The following is a 24,255-nucleotide window of genomic DNA, read 5'->3' as shown; positions in this document are numbered from 1 at the left end:
GTTATTTTGTTAATTTCTTCAGTTATTCTAATTTTTAAATCAGAAATATTGTCTGGTGTATTAAAATATACCCCACAAGAAGTAATCTAAAGGAATCAAATCGGGGAATCTAGCCGTCCATTCGATCTTCCCACGTCTTCCAATTCACCTTGCTTAAATAATTTTAACTGTACGTGCAAAATACGGTAGAGCTCCGATTTGTTGATAGTAAATGGATCGATCTATCTCATTTGGATGATAACATCAGGAAAAAGTCGTTGTAATGTGAGCACTAAGAAGTTAATAAAAAAATCTAGATAAATAGAGAAATCTCTAAATCAATAATTATACCCTCAAAAAAATAAGGGCCAATAATTTTATTATTAATGGTACCAGCCAAAACGTTCAATTTTTTGGAATATTTAGTTTTAGCTTCACAAATTTATTGAGTATTTTCTTTGCTACAATGTCTACAGTTCTGTTTATTAACCGGCAGAAAAAACTATTTTGTTTATGAACTGCAACTGCAAATCTGCGCTTATTCTATGCATCATCAATTCACAGAATTCTTGCGTTCTATCAGGATCATTTTCATTTAACTCCTGAACCAATTGAACTTTGTAAAGGTGGTATTTTTCTTTATATAAAACTCTTAAAATAGATGATTTACTTAGGTCATTGTTGGCATTTTTGAGCTGTTTTATGCGGGTTTTCCTCAATTTCTAGCATCTTATTTTTTTCATCGGTAAATTGAACATTGCGAAACGTCTTGACCAGGGTATTTATTATAAAAAATTTCACAAATTTTTTAGTTCTTGTTTTATTACCACAACCAATCATAATTAAAATGTCTATTTTTTGAGTCTCGGAAAAATTAGCAATAATTAAATTTACTATGCGCACAAATATTATACTACTAGATTTATATCAATTGTTTATTAGGCTTTTTGACTAATACTCAAGTATCTTCCAAGATTTTTCCTAATGCTTAGCAGAACAGATACGAAAATCGCCTCAGTTATTGTCAAGAAATGAATGGTGGTCATTTTCAACGTTTAATTTAATTAAAACCATTTCACAATTTAAATTTTTTAAGTTCTATTTGGAGATCCTACCAACTATTACATTTTGGAAGTATGAAGGTTGATTCGAAATGGAGAAAATAATGATAAAAAATGAGTTTTTCATCATATTTAGCCTTTTGTGCCTATTCGTGAGTACAAAGTGTCAATCCAGTAGCGATTAATCTTTGACAGGTTCTTAAAAAATTCTGTTCTGAACTAAGACAAGAAGACGTGTAAATATATCAAACTTTTCGGCTGGGGTTATTTAAAAAATTGAAATTATTCTGGAGAACTCCAGCTTTCGATCACAACATAACAAATTTTCGTTTAAATGTGATGTTATTCGAATAGAAGGGAAAATATATAAACAATTTTAAAAAGTAAGTTTCACTTTATTCTTCAGCAGCAATTTCTACAGTCATATTTTATCATATTTTAAAATCTGTAGATAGAATCCTAACTAATAAATACCGGTACATATATTTTTTCAATATTCTAATTGTGATTAGAATTATAAACTTACCTCCATAATAACACGACAATCTCCACTTCCATCTGTTTGAAAGACAGCTGCATCTCTACAGAATCCATCGTCTGCCTAGGAGATTCGTCTCTTGGGGCTAGCTGTAGAGCAGTCAATACTTTAGGGGTATCATTTCTCCAACCCCAATCACTTTCCCTCTGTGTCACTAGCCACGATAGTGCCTTTAGGACTCTCGACGTTTCGGGTCCTTTGTCTTTCTCTAGGGAATCAGTCGGTGTGGCGGTTGTACGCAAAGCCTCTGTGGTTTCTGTTAGTGATATAAAAAAACTTAAAAGTTCTTAATGGACAAATCATAATGATCGATTTATAAAAAGAACGTATAGAAACTTGCAATAAAAAATGAATTATTAATGCATCTAAATATTTTTGACTTTAGGTCTCTTCTGTTTCAAAATTTCTTTTTGGAAGAAAGATTGAGATTTGGACTTTTCCTTAAGTCTTTATCAAAATATGATATTGACACTAACAATTTGCGTATTTATATTAATCAATAGAATACCGACATCATGAACATCAAAATAAGAATAAAATCAAAATAGAAAATGTTCTAATTTCAAAAAAACATAAATTCAATTATAAAGATTCAAAAATTCTTGGAACGGAATCTAATACACGAAAAAGAGAATTTTTAGAAATGGTTCACATTCATAAGAACGAAAAAGCTATAAATGATAAAAAAGACCTAAATAATTTAAGAAAAATTTATAGCTCTATTTTGTAAATTCTAATAAAACTACAAATAATTTGATTTGTTAAGTACTGCTACATATTTAAGATGTAAGGACTAGAGAAAAATTTATTTTTTTTATCAGAACATTTTCTATTTTATTCTTATTTTGATGTTCATGATTTAAGTGATCTATAGATCAATATAAATACGCAAATTGTCAGTATCAATATTATATTTTGATAAAAGATCAAAAAATAGTCAAAACGTCAAATTTTATCTGGAGACCTAAAATCAAGAATATTTAGATGCATTAATATATCAAAAGGTCTAAGAAATTAAAGAAATTTAAATGAATTATTCGGTACATCATCAAGAAGATGTCTACATCTTTTATTTATTTACATTGTATTTCTTTCTTTTTTTGTCAATGAAGGTTTTCTTTCAAAAACGTCATTATGTTTATCATGTTATTGTTTGAATTGAGTTTCACTCTGTTATACTAATTTTTTAGATCACCTATTGCGGATACTAACCCAGAACGACTTTTTTCGGTAAAAAATTAAAATTTAAATACATGATCTTCAAAAAACCTTGGATTTTTATTTTTTTCCATGCTATTTATTTAACATAAGTAAGTAGTAAGCTGCCTAGTATGCTCTCATAGACAATTAGAAAAGGTGAACCTATAATGTTTAGATTTTAAGAAAACATTAATAAACGAAACAACCTGTGAGCTGATCGTATTTATCCACTCGTCTAACAGGGTAGGAAATATCCTATCATATGAGTACGACCTCATTAACCTGGTCAGTTTCCGGATAACAGTGAATGTGATCGGGATTAGTTTCCGATCATTCAGATCATGATCGGGTTAATATTCTCATAAAGAATTCCACTTTTATCGTTTCTATTTCTTGTTAATGTACATTTTACTGGAGTTACTGTTAACGATCATTTTCAAATTAATTTTTGCGAAAAATCAGTCTTATCATTTATAGAAATATGTATTATAATTTGAATAGTCATAAATGGAATTATAACCAGCACATGATATATTATAAAAAACCTATTTTCTAACTAAAAACAACTCTCTACTTGAAGATTTAAAAGTGCCCGTTAAAGTAAAAAACAGAACCAACATTTTTTTTTCCTTTTTAGTGCCTTTTTAAATCTTCTTCATCAGCTGCGGCTGTATCGTTGATGAACGGGTTCACCAGGTTACAGAAACCGCAGACAACTTCAACACCGACGATCGGTGGGGTTTGGGAAAGGATTCTTAGCTTAATCATGTGGGGTGAGGGGTATGTTAGGTTTGGATCTGATACAAGGAAATTTTTTTCTCCAGGGCTGGAATTATAATAGACTGAAGCTTGGTTTTTGCAACCACAATTAAAAATTACCATTAAATTAACAAATTGAATTACTAGTTGAAAGACATCAAGATGGTATTTGTAGTTCATGCAGAAAATTCAATTAAACTAAGAGTTAGCTAACTTTTAACGTTCAATTACTTAATTTTCTGAGTTTATGAGCACAGAATACGTTAGGTCAGTCTGTTTTTGTGGTATTGTTTTGTTTACAACATCTTTTTTCTCTGGTTATACAAATATTTTTCGCGTTATTGAGCCGATTTCCGCCGTGATGTTTTATTTTTAAAAGTGATCTCCAAAAAATAGGAAAAAGCAATATTTAAAAGTCAGCAATGACTTTTAGACAGTATTCCTCATTTCTATGACAGAAATATGTATTGGTTTATCAATAATTTTTAATTATCCTTAATTTACTGCAAAAACGTAAAAATTACCACCAAGAAAGCTTAGTTTAATGTTAATTTAGTTTTAGTTTTGGCTATATGAACCAAGCTTTAGTTTACCCTATTGTCGGCCATTTTGCTGGTGAACTGGTTCACCAGATAACAGGGAAATGCAGAATACCTGCAATACTGACTAAACGAACGAATATAATTACTTTTAAAGGATTAATTTATTACTACTAATTGCCCTGGAAAGGAATATTTCCTATATAAGGACCAAAGCTACTAAATCTCGTTCCTCATGGATTTAATGTCCTTATCCAAACTACAATAAAATCCAACGAACCTCCCCTTCTTTCACTACTAATTGAGTAGTTAATTTGTAGATTTTTTAATCGATCCATCTATTTTCATCAACATTAAGTAAGCATACAAAAGTTGGTGTAATATTGATTACACAATTTATTTTATACATTTAATATCTGGAACTTTTATTGTAAACTAGATTTTGTTGAAAATTAAAGCAGCAGTATCTAAACTACTCAATTCTAGGAAAATAGATTAATTTTTCATGTATATGTCATATTTATTTTTATTTTATAAAAATGTGTCAGAAAAATGTGACAAGATTCGCAGACCGTTAACAATGACATTTTCAAAGGTTAGTACTTCGTTCTTTAAAAGGTCAATACTGACTACATCGCTACAATTTGTGAGAGGATGACCTTATATAACGTATAATATTCTTTTATTGTTAAAAAATTTGATATTTGAATCGATAATGTAGTAGTAGTATCACGGTGAATAGATGTAGTAGCTAATTTTGTACCGTTATTTATGAAACATTAAAAAATCAATAAATCTGCTATGAGAAGCGACAGATATGTGTCAAGTTCTCTATTAACTTGTAATCTCTTATCTACCTCGATGTGCCACTAATACAGATGCTGAAATATGTTTGTAATTCTCTTAATAACACGATATTAGGTTCGTTCCAATATTTATAAACGCCCCCAATAGCCGTTCCATGGACGGTCCTGACTAGCAAGTTGGAACAAACATATCAACATATCATCTAATAAACTTAAGAAAGAAAGCAAGAAAGACTCTACATCTCATCATTCTGCTTTCAAAATACGAAGACTCCTCCCAATGCTATTTTTCTGAGGTCCTTTGTCCTACTTTCGAGATACTTTTAGCCTTTTAATAAAATAGACAGGAAATTCTTAGTTTTGTAGAGTAGATTTGCTATTTCTCTAGCATGTTCCTAGAATCTGTAATTGTCGTCTTCTGCCATGCCTAACAGGTTTGTATTTGACGGAGCAGTGACCTGTCCGAAGACCGACCACTAGTTTAATGTCATTTCTGGTTATAATGTTCCTCAGAATTCTTAGCAGGTATGGTTATGAATCTTAGTCTTGCAATGTTTCTTTATTGTGGCTACATATAATGAAGACGAAGGACCAGAAATACTAAAATCAGAAGTGTTACATTCTACAATGTTGGCAAAAAACAAGAATGCTGTTAGACCTGACAACATTCCAGCAGAGATGCTAAAGCTCATAAATGAAGAAAACATAGGAATATTAGTCAAACTCTTCAATCATGTTTATTCAACCGCTGAAATTACAGAAGACTGGTTAAAATCCGAATTCATAACTTTGCAAAAAAACAACGTATCACTGTAGCGACTATAGACAGATAAGTCACAGTATAAAAATATTCTTAAGAATAATCCACGCCAGAATCAGAAAATAAGTACGAAAAAGATCAAGACGAAACTCAATCCGGCTTCAGAAATGGGTTGGGAGCCCGAGAAGCACTTTTTGCACTGAATATATTACTACAAAAATGCCGAGACCAACGAAAAGATGTATTTGCAGTCTTTATCGATTACGAAAAGGCATTCGATCGAGTACAACGCGACAAATTAATAAATATATTAAGGGAAAAAGGAGTTGACAGTTCCGACATAAAAATCAGCGAAAAATTATATTGTAAAGGTAAAGTGTAAAGGGCCCTGAGAGTTCTAGCCGGAAATAGAAGGGGAACTCTCCGAGAGCTCCTCCTCTTTCGTCACAGTAGCAGGTGTAAACCCTTCTGAGAGTTACTCTCAGAAATTCAATTCGAGTTTGACTTTCTGAGAGTACTCTCAAGAATGTCATCACCAAAAAAATGGACGCACGAGAAAGTTTGCAGACTCATCGAAGCATATAATAGAATTAAAAAAAACCTAATTCTTGAAAAGCTAGCCAAAGACTTTGAGACAAATATAGTGAAAATAAATAGAAAAATACACAAATTGAGAAATCAAGTAAGTTTATTTCAGATATACAATAAAAATTGTACATTTTAATTAACAATTCACAATTTATCAAACTTTGTTTTTGTAAATAATTACAGGTTTCTCAGAAAAATAAGAAGAGTTGAAATGGAACTAGTGAAACGAAATCTTGCTATTGGTGCTATTTTTCGCTATTGAGTTTTATTGTCCCATCTCTTGAAGCCGCTCCTTCTCAATTTAATCTAGTAAGTTTTTCTTAGAGAATTTTTACAGAAAATAAGGTATAAATATCGGTTGGAATGGAAGGAAGAGCTTAGACAAGAATAAAATTCTGTGGAGACACTTGGTTCTTAAACCCACTAATTTCAATTGGTATTTTCTCTGAATTTGACTTGGTTTATAATTCAAATGTGCAAAAATCCAATAATTAAATAAATAATATGCATGATGATTCAAAACTTAATCAATTGTGATATTTAAAGTGCACTAATAATGTATATCAATTTTTAGATACCTCCTTCAATTTTTTTCGAGCATATTCATTTGGAAATCTCTACAGTTTCTTCGAAAAATTATGTGCGAAGAAAAGAAAAAAATAATATTTGGACAATGACGGTGTCACTAAAGCAGCACTAGAGGTGCTCGCTAGAAACCCCGATGATCATGACAAATTCGGAGAGTACGTTGCGTGCGAACTAAGATCGATGCGTATTTGAGTTTTCCTGTCAGCTGTTAATATGTCATTATTTCTCCACCCACCTTTCCACCTCCGACGACACCTTCTCCTTTGCCTACAAATGCCATTTAGCCCGAAAATAAGAATAACCCTCCATCCCAAGAAATTGTTGAGTTGTGTGATTTTGTACATTTATAACATTTTATTTCAATCAAATACGTTTTTATTTATAAATCTTTTGAGCTTCTTTTAAACAGAAATTGCTTCTCTCATTGGAGTGTTCTTTTTAAAAATTAATGGGCTGACTAATTGTTCCAATAATTCAACTTCCACACTTGAAAATCTACAAAAATTTCGAAACTGCTGGGCGTCTTCTAGTTCCAATTCACAGGTCAATGTGTGGAAAGCGTCTAAATTATTCTGGCCCAAGATCTGACCCATTTTTTTCTTCCTCTATTCGTTTTTCTTTGACATACACAAAATCAACAAAGCCATTGCTATTTCTCGTTTCATTGAAGACATCTTGAATAATGTATATGTTGAATAAAAACGCTACAGCTGATAGCACTGAACTGAAATCATGAGATGTTAACTGGCTTAAGTCACTCTCAGAACTAATAGAAATCGCCCGTGGCAACAGTCTGAGGCTACTCTCGAGAGTTGCCATGGCGAGTAACTCTCCGAGAGTGGATTAGGGTTAATTTCACTCTCACATGTAAAGGACTCAGCAAGAAAATCTCGAGAGTACTCTCGGCGAGTTCCTCTCACGTATAACCGCACCTTAAAGATTAATAATAAATAACTAAAAATAAATATCTTATTAATGATTGTAATCTTCTCACTATTGGCGCTTCGAATGTTTGTATGCAGCTGACTAATTTCATTTTCAGTTTATTAAACTTTTTATTTATTCCGTGGTAATGATTTATCATTAAATCAAAGAGAAAATCTTAACGATGTTGTAGTAGGAAGAGCAATATTACTAATATTTTATAACACGAATGTGTTTCATTTATTTTTTCAAACAATTCTGTGAGACGCGAACGAATTTATTATTCTAAATCTGAACACGGAAAGGCCCTAGAGGCGAATTCGAGACGATAAATTTCTTGTTGGATACGAAGGTTCCTTTAACTTTTAATACTCCCTGGAAAGAAAATTAATGGAGGTTGTACGGAACAAATATAAAGTTGATAATTAATATTATTACGCCATTATTTTGTTGTATATTTTTTATTTGCGCTGACATGAGCCGTTAAAAAGGCAAATATAAACGAGTATAACTGGCGTTTTATCGACGTGAACTGTACGAGGTTTGGCTATTAAATAACGAGACTGGTTACGAAAAAGGTTTTTAGTATAAAAATTATTCTACATTTGAACGCTCCCTTTCAATATAACGCCTTCCGCTCTCCATATAACTTTCCATATTTTTTTCCATTCATCGAAGTAGTGCTGGAAGTCTTCTTTGTTGAGTTTCTTCATCGGCGTTTACAGCCTCGGCAATCATCCGGATGCTCATTAGACGATCTGCATGCACAATTTTGTTGATTTTAGTCACTGTTTCCAGAGTTGAAACATCACAGGGCGACCTAGGCTCTGGTTATCTTCAGTATTAACTCGGCCCTCACTAAAGCGCTTACATCACTCAAAAACACGGGCACAAGATTGAGAATTGTCCCTCTTGCAAGAATTTATAGCACTCAGTCGGAATTTTTTTTCAATTTAACGAGAAATTTGAGATGGATACGTTGCTCCGGTGTTTCGTCACACGTGATTTTCGGCACGAGAAAAAAACACGTTCGTTTCAAATCGCTACTGCCTAAATACTATAATAGTGAAGGAATCGTGTTTCGAGATGTGCATAGACAAGATATCTAGATACTACTCTTTTTTTACCCCACCTGTCAATGGCGCAATCTATGCGCGCAGTTTCATTATTTAATAGTCAAACCCCGTACACTGTGTCCCATTTTGGTTGACAGCACTGTACTATTATTAAAGATATAGACATGCAGTTTTCGCGACCCTGTATCACTTTTTTTGTAAAAGTTAAAACCGCAAACAAAAATAATCCAACTACTTTTGTTCCTGAAATACAAGGCGAAAAAAAATGTTCACTTTTGGGGTTGTTATTATTTTTCAGATCCTGTATAAGATAGAAAAAAATGAAAACTTCTTATAATAGATATTTTTACAAAAAAGTCAGTGGCGTATTTATAAATTTTTTTTAGAGAATTGTTTTTAAGATTGAGCACAAACTTGGTATTTTTTGATTGGATACCCTGTATATTTTGACGTAAAATTTTTGCAATTTTTTTTCTGAATACATTCATGTATCACAACCTAATCAATAAATTTCAGCTCCAAAAATCAAAAAAATCCATATTTATGTTTGTTTATTTAATAGTAGGCCAAGAATTTTTTCACACATGCATTCAATTATTATTTTCTTGAAACGTCAAGGGATTTAAACGTATCTATTTAATTATATTCTATATATAAACTCAAAATATCACTCTTTTACATAAACCTAAAAATGTTGAAAACAAGGATCGAATTAGAAAATGAATTACAAAAATCAAAAAAAAAAAACATAAACATCTAATAGAATCGTTCAAACTTTCGTCCATTTTGTCTTATATATAAACCACATACAGTTTCAATTCGCCTTAAGGCATTTAAATTTTTAAAGGGTTACCTTTTTAAGTTTCTGAATGCTTCTTAGGTTGAGGCTCTATCTTATTAGATATGCTGATTTTGATAAATCTTATTTTATAAATCATTATTTTGTAATATATGTAATACAAAACATGAAACACTAACCAAACTAAACTAACTAACCAAATCGGCCTTGTTGCTGTGGTTCAAAATTAATATGTTCGTTTTTTTGATACCAATGTCTTGTAAATTTGCCTATTGAATATTCCGCTGATGCTTGTATGGTATTCGCCAGACCATAATACCTTTTTTGCAAAATCCGAATCTTTATTAGATTTGGTTAAAAACCAATTTGAAAATTCCAAGCGATTAAATGGATCGTCAGGTTGCAATTCTTGAACAATATTTACCTTATACGGTTTAAAGAGACAGAGAGAGAGAGAGAGAAAGAGATTATGCTCGACGTAGAAGCCTTATTTCTTAAATAATTCACATGGACCATGTTTCTTCATAAATATCTTTGTCTTGTGATAAATTTTTCCTGTATAATTCAACGTAATTTTTGAAGAAGACACTATTCGAGAATTTCCTTAGGTGAGATAAAGATCGCATGTTCTTTGCAGATATACGTAAACCTTAAGTGAACAAGGGTTTATTTTGATTATTTTTAATATGCCTGAGAGGAAAAGAAGTGGGTACTAGACTAGTAAGTTTTTTTATGAATCTAGAAAATTCGAAGTCTACATCGCCAGTCAGTTGTTTGCAACGGTGTTTGAAGTTTTAAAAACTTTTTTTCATGATCGGAGAAACCTGAATTATTAAAGACAGTAAAGTCGGTGGATTCTGGATCATATCATGACACGACATAGTCTATAGCAGGGCTTCTTAAACTGTGGGTCGCGACCCCCAGGGGGGACGAGAGACTACTGAAAAACGGTCGCAAGGATCTGATACTTTTCAATCATTATAAATAAAATTTTAAAATTAGTATACACACTACGTACAAATATAAATACAAATAAAAATCATTGTGTTTTATTACGACCGATATCCCGTCAACGTTTCCAATTATATATATGTGAAATGAATGGGTACGTATTTTTTAATCCTTATTTTATTTACATTGTAAAATAGTGCGATATTACATCTACATCTACGGTTAATAAAATATATTTCATTATATGGAGGAGGGGGTCGTTTAAAATTTCCTAAGCTTGAAGGGGGTCGCTATATAAAAAAGTTTAAGAAGCCCTGGTCTTTAGTACGAACTGGTCTTAGTTATTCTGGTTGTTGCCGTTATTTGCATGACCATACCAAAAGATTAACAGCATACCGAAAATAATACAAAATCAATTTTGGAATATATCTATCTGAGATAAACTTGAATTTACTGAATAAATGAATATATTTCTCATACTATCAAGATTTTTGATTATGATATCTCACTTTATAATTTATATATGGCTATAGAAACAGTTGATTAAAGTGAAAATGCTCGAACTGGCAAAGGAAAGATATCTCAACTTAGTGACAGGCAATGTGAAACGGAATAATCCATGCAAATACTAACGACATCGGATATAAACTGACCCAATTAGTAGGATCACTGAACACGGCTTCGATGTCAGAAGATTTGTATTTCCCAGTGGACAAAATATTACATGGAGACTGGAAATAAATATTGAATATGTTAAAAGCTTCGAATGGAAAAAACATCGCGTTGAAATCCTCTTAATTACTTGAAAAAGAATAAAGGGATAATGAAGTTATGCTTGTAATTTTTTTTCACTCAAATTTCCATTCATTCATTAATTTTTATATTTTAGAACTAAAAATTCTGAAAATGAATGATACGATCTTTCGTTTCTGTGGATATGCTTTCGTTTTTTGCACTACCCAGTACAAAATATCAATTTAATATTAACATTATTCAGTTTTCTATATCCGTAACTTTCAATTCATCGGTAAACAAGATAACGAGAAAAACTTGGTATTAATGGAATAAAAAATGTTGATTATTGCGTGTTCATAACAAAAGGAAATTGATATTAATTTCATATATTCCAAAAGTTTCATGAAAAATACACGGTATGATGCGGTACAATTGTCCAAATTTTTGAACAATAAATTTATTGGAATTTTATTTATGAGGGTTTTCACTTTTTTGTAACTTACGGTGTGAAAGCTATTTATGGAATGTTATTACGAGTATTTATGTCTCCATTTTAGAGAATTATGATAAAAGCTTATGGTAAAAACGCCGAGAAAAGTCATTGAAGATAAGTTAGAAGACACGATATACGGCTTCAGACCAAACAAAGGGGTAATAGATGCGAACTCACTAATAAGACAAAAAACCCAACCTAAGGAAATCAGGAGAGACGCATCTTTGCTTCATAGATCAACAAAAGGCTTTCAATGAGATAGGAGTAGACGAGATAACAATAATCGGATTCAAAGGACTGTATAAGAATATAGCAGGATGCATGAGAGTTTGAAAGAAGCCAAAACATAAGCAACATAGTACAAGTTGAGACATTGGAATAGGAAAGAGGTCAAAGTGTCGGAAATAGCATATGTTGATGATTTAGTACTAATCGCTAACGACCAAAGAACTGTAAACGAAAACTTAAATATTAAAATCTCAACATGGATATAAATGAGAAGAAAATAAAGATACTGACTATAAGCAACAATATAAAAGTGGAACAAGTGAATAGCTTTAAATACCTAGGCTCAGAAATAACGGAAGATGGAAGAGTCGAAGAGGAAATAAAGAAGAAAACAGAGCTAGCAGAAAAACTCTTTGAACGTATTAAAAATACTTTGCTGGCAAATAAAGAGAAAGATAGAAATAAAAACACAAATTTTCTAAAAAGTGGTCACTCCTATACTCAGTTTAGGGGCAGAAACCTAGATAGCACGGAAATGAGATATCTGATAAAGATAGAAGGAAAAACGAGATTGGGCAGGATAAACACATAGAGGAAAAATCTAGAAACTAGAATAGAAGCACAGCTAAGATGGTTTGAACATGTTACAAGAATGGAAGAAAACAAAATGGTTAGACAAGTATACAAAACAAGAGCAGTTGAAAACAAATAATAAGGAAAACCAAGAAAAACATGAAATTAGAAAGTTAAGAATGAAATGAAATAGAGTAAAACGGAAAATACTAGATGGAAAAGGATAGAGAAGACTTTCCAGATACACCTGACAACCGCAGGAGTAGAAAGGCCGACGTATCATGTTTATTGAAATACCTTATGTTTTCAAATGCTTCTTAATGATATTTAAACAGCGTGATGCCTAGAAATTAAGCTACTCACTGAATATAACATTTTTCTTCAAATTAAGCCTAAAAAATAACATTAAATAATACCATAAAAAGTGTTAAGGGAAATACTGCTTGGCTATCTGATTTTCAATTTGGGACAAGCTCTCCCTTGTTTAATTCTACTATATTCCACATTGTTGTCATTAGGATTAGTAGGGTTTGGGGTAAATGAAATAACATCTTCTACTACAAATACGGTTCTGTGTTCTGCTATCAATTCCTCAAGTTTTCCATAATACAATTATCGTTTTTGATATGATTTCATGGCTTCCAGTGGTACAGAGTTTGATTTATGAATACAAATAAATAATTGAGGTAAAATTAACTACTATACAAACAATAACATTCGTAGAAATGACTTCAGTTTTCCCAAGAGTATTGAAATTAAAGAAATTGTGAATGGAATAATTACGAATCTGTCTGTATAATGATGATCGTCCTAAGTGTATAGATTTTCTAGAGAGATGTAACAATGCAAAAAATTTCAGCTAATTATCACAAAAATTCTATACTATTGATTGGACAAAACAAAGTATTTGTTTTATTGAACACTTACACAATTTTATTCAGAAAATAAGAGGTTTATAGAATCCACCTAGAGGTCTAAATAAACTGCTATCCAAACTAACCGAAAGATAAGGTGAAATGAATAATTGTGCAATCAGAGAAACTTTCAAGAAGTTTTTTTCTCATCCATAACACATAGAACATTGAGAGTGAAAGAGAGAAATGCTTTATCAAAACATTGTTACAATTTGTGAAGAAAAGCTTCTGAAAACTGAAAAACAAACATAAAAATAACTAAATAATGATACAAATAAAATAAAATTTCAATATAAAGAAGAAAATCACGATGATTAACAAAATTATAGGTGATAATTAGTATATAAGTCATAGCAAAATTAAACCAGGTTGCAGCATGCCCGGAATTAATTATTATTATTAGAAGTCGTTTACAGAGTAGAGGGCACTTTCCAGTAAGTATGCCCTCAAATTATTGCGAAATGCGGTAAAAGATTTGATTTCAATTGACAAGTGATTGTGCATTTTTTTTGTATTGTGAAATATTGAGTCTTTAACTAATTCTGAACGTGGATAGGTAGTAAAGGTCGTGCTCCGCGTTCCTAAGTGGATAGCCGTGTGAAATTGGAGAAACGTGCTTACGAATTAGTCAAATGGATTCAAAGATGAATAAGAATTTTTAATCTTTCAAAGAAGTACCTGTAGTGAGCCGCCCAAATCTAGTCGCACCTCACGTACCACAGAAGGGAAGGGCACATCGGAGATGCGACGTAATTAGGGCATAATGAACTGTTAAGGAGGTAAGTTTTTTGTAAGCTGATTTTTCCGCAAATCAGAAGGAACTTAATTTTTCAAATACGGTGGTAATATGTAACTCAAGGAATTGTCCACAACAAGCCCAAAGAATTTTACAGATCCAACGACGTCAATAGTGGTTTTATTTAATAAAAAAGGCTGCAATGTATTTCTATATGATATAACTTCAGTTTTAAAAACGTTGAGACATAGAAGATTAGGATCGGACCATGATTTAAGGGTGATTAGGTGACTAGATATAGTCCTATGCCGTGAGATCAGGGTTGCTCCAGGAGAAATGAGTATAGTCTGCACGAAGACATAGTTTCCCACTGATGTCTAGATAGGCGATGTCGTTGATAAACAGAAGAAAAAAAAAGGGCCTAGTACTGAGCCCTGAGGCACTCCACATTCTATTGGGTTGCAAGATGACATTGTTCTATGAACCCTTACAAGCTGGTTTCTGTTTGTTTGACATAAGCCATGCGAGAGGTGTTCTCCTGAAACCATAGGGGTGCAATTTTTTAATTAAAATATTATGATTAACACAATCGAAAGCCTTAGAATAAATAACAAAAAGTTGTTGCAATGGAGTGATAGCTGTTTAAGCTACAGTAGACATTATTTAGGAGGGAGAATATAGCATTATTTGTGTATTTCTTACAAATTAATGGGCAGTAAGTATTTTATATCTGAACGATAATGATAAAAGTCTCTAGTTGATCATTTGTAAGATACATTTGAACACTATAATACAGTAATCACGTTAGTCTAATTATGAGCTTTTTTTGTTTTTTTTATTTTCGGAAAAAAGCTTTAATTTTGCGGCGAAGTTTAAAAGAGTGGAAGTACTCTTTCCTCATGACTGACACCTGACTGTTAATGAATGAACGTATTTGAAAGTTTTATGAGTTGGCGAAGTGTTATTTCTGAGAGTTTAATTATGATGCAGCATGAAAAATTGCCGAAGTTTCAGGTACGCGAATACAAAACAAAAAACTCGTTATTTAATGTTTGGCATAAAAATTAGCATCTGGTAATTACCTACTCAGAATATTTCGCAAATAAGGTAAAAATACCGAGCGAGAAAAAGTTTAAGAAGTTAACTTATGTTGAGTTTATGGCGTTTTAAAACTTTTCTGTGAAATATATGGGCACGTCAACGAATAACGCAAACTTGGCCCATTATCATAAAGCAGATGGTATATTATCATGAAAAAATTGCGTCAACTATTTTTAACGAGACCATAGTTTATTCATAAATGCGGCAGGGCAATAAAGTTTCATGATACTTGCAAAACTAATATAGGATGAATCGTCCAATTTATATCAAAATATTATCGTGAGCTTCAATTTTTTTTGTTATTTTGTACCATTCGCGCGGTATCAGGTTGAGTATAGATTATTCTATTACTCAGAGATTAAAAGTTAAGTTGACTTAATATTATATTGAGTAACAGATAAACTGAAATGGTTGTAAGGCACAGATTTTCAAATTATGATTATATTACAAAAAAAATAATTTGTATGAATCACGTAATCATTTAGTATAATAGTTTAAAGAATTTTTGTAATAAATAAACTGTAAAAACTGTCACATAAGGCAAGTAACAAATAAATTAATAATAAAAATAGTTGTTTAGGTAATATTATCTTTGTATCGTGCTGGAACGGTTCATCTGCGCCATAATAGGAGGAAGAATACTTGTTGATGTTCATAATAACTGTTTCAACTGGAAAACCTATTTCGAACAACTGCACGCAGGTGCTCCCGAAGAGGAGGGAAACGAAGAAAACAATGAAGAAGATGAAGAAAACAATGAACTCCTCGAAATATTAGAAGAAGATAGAACACACACAAAATATCAAAAACAGGAAAGCACCTGGATTAGATAATATACCAAATGAGTTATTGAAATACGGAGGGCAACAAATAATGGTAGAACTTACAAAGCTTTTCAACAGAATACTATCAAACAGAGAAGTTCCTAACGAATGGAAAAAGAGCATAACCATTCCTATATTCAAGAAAGGGGACAGGAAATCTCCAGAGAACTATAGAGGTATAATCCTTCTAAACACAACCGTGAAGCTTTTTACAAAAATCATTGAAACAACAATAAATGAACACGTTAACACATCGGAAGAACAACAAGGATTTAGGAGATATCGATCAACCATAGATGCCATCGTCACAATCAGACAAGTAGTTGAAAAAGCTGTAGAATACTGCAAGCCCGTATCACCAACGGATATCCGACAGGCAGACTTCTTAAGCCCGCAACTGTTCAATCTAATAACGGACGAAATAATAAATCATGTCAAGAATACAGCAAGAGGATATTCACTTACAACGGGCGCAATAAAAATAATCTGTTATGCCGATGATGCTGTAATTGTGGCAGAGAGCGAAGACGACTTACGGCATCTCCTATATTCATTCTACGGAAAAGCTAAAACCTTTCATATGCAAATATCCACCCACCGCAAAAACTAAAACCCTTGTCATCTCTAAAGAGCCAATGAGGTGCAAACTCGCCCTAGAAAATAAAACCATAGAACAGGTAATGTTATTTGACTACGTAGGCACACAAATCAGCGCAGACCAGAACAGAATAAATGAAGTAAAAGGACAAGCAAAGAAAAGCTAGCCGAATATCAGGCGCACTCCGGTACATTATCTGGAATAATACCAGTAAGAACAAAAGGGCAAAAATTAAAATATACAAAGCCTGCGTTGTTGACATATGCCATGGAAACAAGAGCGGACATCAAAAGAACTAAGAACATCATTCGAACAACAGAAATGAAAATATTCAGAAACATATGCGGGTACACACTAAGAGACAGAAAGAGAAACACAGACATAAGACACGAATGTGAGGTTGAAGACATAGTTAGATGGGGACGTAACCATAGAAGAGCTTGGAACGAATACGTGGACAGGATGACCAGAGAAAGATTAGCAAAGTTCGCAAGAGGTAAACCAAGGACACGACGACCTTTAGGAAGACCTCCAAAAAGATGGATGGATTCATGGACATCAACATCTTAAGGATGACAAGTTGGAAACTACAGGTGTACAATACGTTGAAGAAGAAGAAGAAGAAGAAGAAACTGACTTTACTTATATATATTTATTTCTCCTTTATTCAAGGCATGTGTATGAATAACTAAAGTCATAACCAATCACTGTATATCAATCGCTTTCAATGCACATTACGCTTTATATGAAACTGTGAGAAATGTTGAATAATTTTAGTATGTAATGGAAGGAATGGAAGTTATTCAGCTCAAATCAAGTATTTACACATTATAATTTCAAAAAAATGCTACTTAGATCTTGTGAGTGTTATTTATATTTTAACTATGGGAGAGTAATTTTGTGAGTATTACGGCGATATTACTCACATTAATTTACTTTAAAAATGTATTCTATGTCTTCATTATTGAACAATATTTAAAAAATAATGAAAGTTGGGGGAGACAGTTCAAAAATTTCGAACAAAATCTGGTCGGAATATTGTTTCAGCTTCAATTTCTCTATGTCTCTGTTGTTTTTGATTTTCCACCTTCAAATTTTACATTTAAAAAATTTTTTATAGGCTGGTTTTCATCAATTCTCTATCCCAATTGGTAGCGTCAAGTGTTTGTAATTTATAACGAGGATCCAAAATTAAGACAACGGTATAAATCCAATTTGTTTTTAGTCGAATTTTTCAAGGAAAAATTAGACTATTGCGGTAGGCATGATAGAAGAAAAATGGGGGGCACATCATTTTTCCCATGTTTTGAAACCTCCTGAACATGATTATGATGGTTTTTCGAATGTCTGTAGTTTATATATATATATATATATATATATATATATATATATATATATATATATATATCTGTATATCTGTTTAAGTTACAATTCTTATTTTCGTCTCTCGAGCAATTGCTATCGGTCCGATTTGGTTCAAAATTAGCATACATGGCTTTTTTGGCGGCTAATTGATGTTATTAGAGTTTGGTTGAAAACAAATGAATATTTCGAGTGATCGCAGTGCAAAAAAGTGGTTTTTGACCTCTACTCACCTCTGCAGGTCAAACGAAAAGCGACTGAAAAGTGAAATTTCACATGTAGGTTCAATTAGTTGCGAGATGATTTCCTGTCTAAAGTCGAAACTTTCCATCTCCACCCCTCTCCATTTTATGGTCATTTTTGTTATATTTTCTTATTTTTTGGTCATAAAAAGTTTAACTAGAGGGTTCGAACTTCGCATGCAAGTAGGTGATGCTAAAGAATTGTCTTTCTCAAGTTCAAAGTTTTCTTCTTCAGTTCTTCTAGCACAAAACGCCCGAAATCATTTTGATCGTTGTAATTGTTGAACTGGACCGCCTCCTATTTAATGAATAATACGAGTATGATCGTTGCTAGGGTGATTTTTTTTACTTTACCCATTTACGAAATTTCTTGTCATTATGACAATTTTTTCTTTGTTGTCAATTGGAATTGAACAAGAGGGTTGAGACCACCAGGTATATTGAAATTATGAATTTTCATTCGAGAGAGAGAGTTAACTTGTGAAATGAAAAGTTATTGAGGAATAGCAAATTTTCCATATAAAGAAATAAGATTGAGAATTGATATCATCTCCAAGAAATTCATTTTATGGAAAGATTTGTTTGTGTATTAGTTAAATTCTTCATTCGACAAAAAATTCGACTTTCGTGATGGAGCTCTGCTGCTCACGGCTTTTTTTAGAATATTTGGATGCCTGGAAGCCCATAATATTGTGGTTACAATAATATTCGCGATAATAAGAATCATTTATTAATATTTGCCGTATTTATCTGGTCTACTACTACACTACAGGGAGATTTGAGACGAGACTCCCACGAGTATCGTCTCGAGTCTCGTCTCTCTGACCACTAATTTTATGTATATTTTTCAGAATGTATGATGGATATGAACCTTACTTTATAATTTTTGAATAGTTGATATAATAAAATGAAACATTTGGTGATTGTCAAACCAAATATAACTAGATTTTTCTAGAATTGGAAAAATTTGACAAAATTCGGATTGTGAATTGTGCATGGCGTTTTGATTTAAGTCAAGTAACTGAACCTGTTACCTCTAAATGCGTAATTTGATGTGGAGGAATGCTGAAGATCTAAATCTTGAGAATATCCAAAAGCAACCAGTGAAAAGCCAACTACTAAGGGGAGGTAAACCATTGTGTTGTTAGCAAAGCACCATAAAAAATCTGCAACAAAAATATATATTATTAGTAACGTTTTTATTGGAGTAGTAATTCAGCCCAATAGACTATCGACTAATATTATACAAGGGTGGTTTTATCGGAAGTCGACTGTATTCCTGGATGTGTTAATATGTTCACTTTTCATAGCAGAAAACCAATTACAAATAATTTCATAGCATGCACCAGTTTTAGGATATTTATGTAATATGTTTTGGGTCAGATTTATGTGAAATTTTGACAGATGACAGCAGAAACATGACGTAACCTAACAATATAATCACTGCAGTGAAAGTCACATTCCGTTAAACTGTACTCGTATAAATTTCTATTACCAGATAAGATCTATTTTGAAAAATAATGATAATACAAGTGGATTTATTACTAAACGATTATTTTCTGATTTTGTGATAATGAAATTAACATGAGGCTATATTCAAAGAAAATTCATTTTACAATGAACGATAAATATTTTAAGATTTTGGCAAACAATTTGTAAAGCAACGAATTTAACACGTAAAAAATGGGGTAAAATGTGGATTGCAGAGGTGGAGCAGAGAGTGATGAGTATTCTCGGTATTAAGCGAGTATTACTAAGAAAAGATGTCACTTGTGTTGCACTGGCTTCCGAAATGTGTACAAAAATTTTTTTTCTATATTTCCAATTAGATTAATTAATATATATTAGAGGAGGAGCCAAAAATTCAGTTTGCCGTTGAATATGAAGCTTAGTTTACTTATAATATTCGAGGTCAACCAGGGCCGGATTAAGCTAGGGGCTTGGGGGGTGGGGGGGCTATAGGCCTGGGCTCCAGGTCCAAGAAGGCCCCATCATTTGGAAATCATTCTGTATTTTTAGATATGTTGATACCACAAATCTAACGTATTGATATTATTTTGTGAATTTTTCCGGGCTTTCGAATTCCTTAAGGGGGCTCCGTCATTATTTTAGCCCCGGGGCTTATAAATCTTAATCCAGCCCTGAGGTCAACATAGAATATGGGCACCTTAATTGTCATGTAACTGGACAAACACATCAGAATGTGAGAGAGTGCATCATAACTTCCAAAGATACTAATTTTAAAAAATGTACTGTTTATGTGAAACTGTATATGTAGGTATATTTGTTTTTCAGTCTGGTATCGAGGAGATAAAAAGTTTGATGTTTCTAGATAACTTCTTTTCTGTAGATACTTAATCCACGCAAGCACAAGATTCAATATCCAGATCTACTCAATACTCTCTTCAATATACATTTTGCAATCGGCCTTTTAAGTTTTTCTTCAAATATTTATTCCGTTGTTTACTTATTGTTCTTCAGTAGTCACTTTCGTTTAATTATCAAGTTTTTAAACAAATTAATTTGTTATCGACGTCCTACTCCATTCTAAAAGTGCGATAAAATCTAAAGTTTAATTTTAAAACGTCCTTTTTCTACAATACCTACTATAGGTTAAAACCAAAATAATTTTCAGTGAATTTGTATACATGACATAACTACTACTCGCTGTTTTACAACTGCTAGGTAGGAGTTTGGTTGCAAACAAAGACCCAGCCGGTGTTCTACCACCTCATAAAAATCATCTACGACAACTTGGGATTCCATTGAGGGCTGTAGCGATCCCGGTTTTCCGTAAATAAGTTACTGTTCTTATCTCTAACATATTTGAATTTTCTTTAAATTTATAATTTCTTTTTAATATTTGTTTTGTGTATTATCTACTGAAGCATTTTTTATATTGTTAGCAACAATTCATATTAATTTGGAGAATCGTGTTTGGAGATTTTCTATTTATTCATTCGTCAAACAAAATTGTTTTTTTTAAATTTAATTCCGAGCATTTTCATATTTATTCACCTTTTAAACCTTCTCTGGACTTCCATAAATAATTCAAGACCAAAATTAGCCAAATCGATCCAGCTGTTCTCGATTTTTAGCGAGACTAAGAAAATCTCAAAATACTCATTCACTTATATATTTAATATGCGAGAAGCATCTTATATAACTTTTAATTACAATTGTATCCAAATTTTATTAGAATATGGAAATCAAATTGAAAAGTACGTTTTCTCTGTATAAACATGTGAATTCTGTTAACGCCAGTTGAGCTTGCTTTCATTTATGATATATATATTCGAGCATCCTCAAATAGTAAAAAAACTCATTCTTTTCCAGATAAACTGAATAATTCTCTGAGGGATTCTACAGGCTTCTCTTGGGGATTGTAGAATATGGGGATAAAGATTTGTGGAAGTGTTTTGCAATATATCATGTTTAAGAGTTTCGAACAATGATATCTATACTTTGTTAATGTCTTCTAGAGATTACGAACGAAAAATTAAAACAGGATAAGATGTAATATAAATACTGCAGCACTTAATTAGATGATTTAACGAGATATGAATATAAAGAAGAAAAAAAAAACAAGTTGAAAATATGATATTTCTCTCTGCTGTACAATACATAAGATGCATTATTGTCATAAAGATATCTTCATGGTTTCACTTGATTTCTCACATATAATATAAAGTATTTCAAGTATTTTCTAGTCTGGAACTCACCTTTGAAACAAAATTTTTTTTTCCACACCAACTTACTAAATTTCCTCGTTAAAAATAGGTGTGACTTCATTTTGCATATTTTAGATTTTTCAATATCGTTTAACGTTATTCTGTATGGTTTCGTATGTGTTTATTTTCATTCCATATTTACTAAAGTATCTCATTTACAGTCTACGTATCTAGTTTGTTGATTACATATCTTCAATTCACAACAATCTCTGTCGTCGTTATTTTGAGAATCGTTTTCATACATTTCAGTCAAGAGCGGATCGTATTTTGTATAAATAAGTTGAAGCTAGAAACTCGAGTTGCGTAGCAGTTATTAAATTACAATTTTAGTAGTATTCCAAGGATTTTCATTAATTTAATTAATCAATCTCAAAATGACTGTATATATTATGATTTTCGTGAGGCTCGAAACACCCTACGGTAAAAAGTTTCTTGGAAGTGTTATAAATATTACGAGGAAGGCTACCAAAAAGATGGCAAGATGAGGCCTCAAATCAAATCAGTGAAATACTTCAAGATAAATGAAGTGTTCTTCTTTTTTTGATAGCATTGATGTTAATGAATCAAATATCGCATTTTCAAAACAGCTTAGTGTTTTTAAAATCACCTTTCGACTTTTCGGAAACTTCGTCGATAATGATCTGAATGTTTGGAAACTCAGGAAATTGATCGGGTCGTAGTATTATGTTATGATCTTTTCTACATAGAACGGTGGGTAAATGCGATCAGCTGAAGAGTTGTTTCATTTGAGTATAATATTTTTGAACTTTGAAAGTTATTTTTCCCCCAAAATTGTAATTGTAATTGAAGAAGTTTTGGATCTTATGCGTCGTCTAAAAAATGTTGTGTACGCCGCGGATGAAATACTACTTTCTTGGACTTGTCTGTTCAGTATTCAGACTCGTCCAACAAAGTAGCACTTTCAGTCCAAATAACTATTGATTTTAAGTCTCTTTTGTTTAAAAATTAGTTCTTTTTTAATAATTTTTGATAGACAGATAAAAATTGACGTTTCGACTTATTTTATCTGTTTTAAAACAGAAGAGAGCTAAAATCAAGAACATTTAGATGCATTAATATATCAAAATGTCTAAGAAATAAGAAATTATAGAAATTAATTGTATTAATCCAAGGTTCATTCAAAAATGAAATAATTGTTATAATTCTGTTTCTTTCCTTACTGTATACTCGTTATCGCCATTTTTATTCTGTAGATTCTTAAATAAGATTGGAAATGCCAAAGGGACACAATTTTACATCCTTCTGGTGATAAAGTTCGGACATTTACACCCGGTTTATCTTTATAGTAGTTTGTTGATCCTGATTTGTTACTTAGGTTTCCTGAAGTGGGCGATTCTTCTCTAGAAACGTCTGAATAAAAGGTAAGTCGATTGCAATAAAAGAAGCACTTGTTTTAATGGAATTTTATCTGAGACAGTTTAATCAATAGTGTGGTGCTTTTTATAAAATGAAAAACAATTTATCAAGTGTTTGATCCCAACATCAACTGTACGAAATATCTTAAATCAGAAGCGTAGGTAGTTTTTGATTGATGATATATAAATAAATTGATAGTAAATAGTTTTATCATCTCGAGACAATACCATAATTATGATTATTAAATCCGATTGTATGTTGAATGGCCTTTCTTCTACTTAATTTCAAAGAAACGACAACATTTCTACAAGTTCTATAAGTTTTATTCGTAATATTGCATAAGACCTAAAATTTTGTACTAGAAGCTGCCATAGGGAACTAGAACAAGTCTATCCACTAATATGTCGACTATGAGAAAACCATGCAAATCGCGCAGACCTATCGATAAATTAATCGATAATTTTCGATATACTGTTTAAACTGAATCCTGAAACTACAAGCAACCCAAAGATGCTAGTATATATTCCAATAAGTACTCTGAGGCATTTTATAGATTGAAACAGCAAGCAACGTTGTGGAAATGATATATTTCTTGTGTTACTTTCATGTTTCTAGTTCTCTATGAAAACTACGTGCCTCAATTATACTACTTAGTAATTACCAGGGGGGTGAAAGAAATATTTGCTCATTTGTTGAGGGATTTCACTCTTTTTGGAGGCTTGGTTTCTGTTTGGCAATCGTATAGGTGAGTAGTTGTGGAGATTTTAGAAAAT

General features: G+C 32.0%; 1 protein-coding gene across 1 annotated transcript in view; it reads right to left on the bottom strand.

The window, feature by feature from the left end:
- Positions 1-24,255, bottom strand: part of LOC130443127 (uncharacterized protein CG3556) — a 74,585-nt gene that overhangs the window by 9,658 nt on the left and 40,672 nt on the right. Inside the window, exons 2-3 of the mRNA XM_056777606.1 lie at positions 19,409-19,540; positions 1,567-1,834 (exon numbers count right to left, since the gene is read on the bottom strand). Of these exons, the coding sequence (XP_056633584.1) occupies positions 1,567-1,834; positions 19,409-19,511 (371 nt within the window). The 5' untranslated portion in view covers positions 19,512-19,540. The remainder of the gene's footprint in view (positions 1-1,566; positions 1,835-19,408; positions 19,541-24,255) is intronic.

Source organism: Diorhabda sublineata, chromosome 4 (genome assembly GCF_026230105.1).
Source record: "Diorhabda sublineata isolate icDioSubl1.1 chromosome 4, icDioSubl1.1, whole genome shotgun sequence".
Lineage (NCBI taxonomy): Eukaryota > Metazoa > Arthropoda > Insecta > Coleoptera > Chrysomelidae > Diorhabda > Diorhabda sublineata.
Note: the sequence above shows the minus strand (reverse complement) of the source record. Positions and strands in the feature narration are given on the sequence as shown.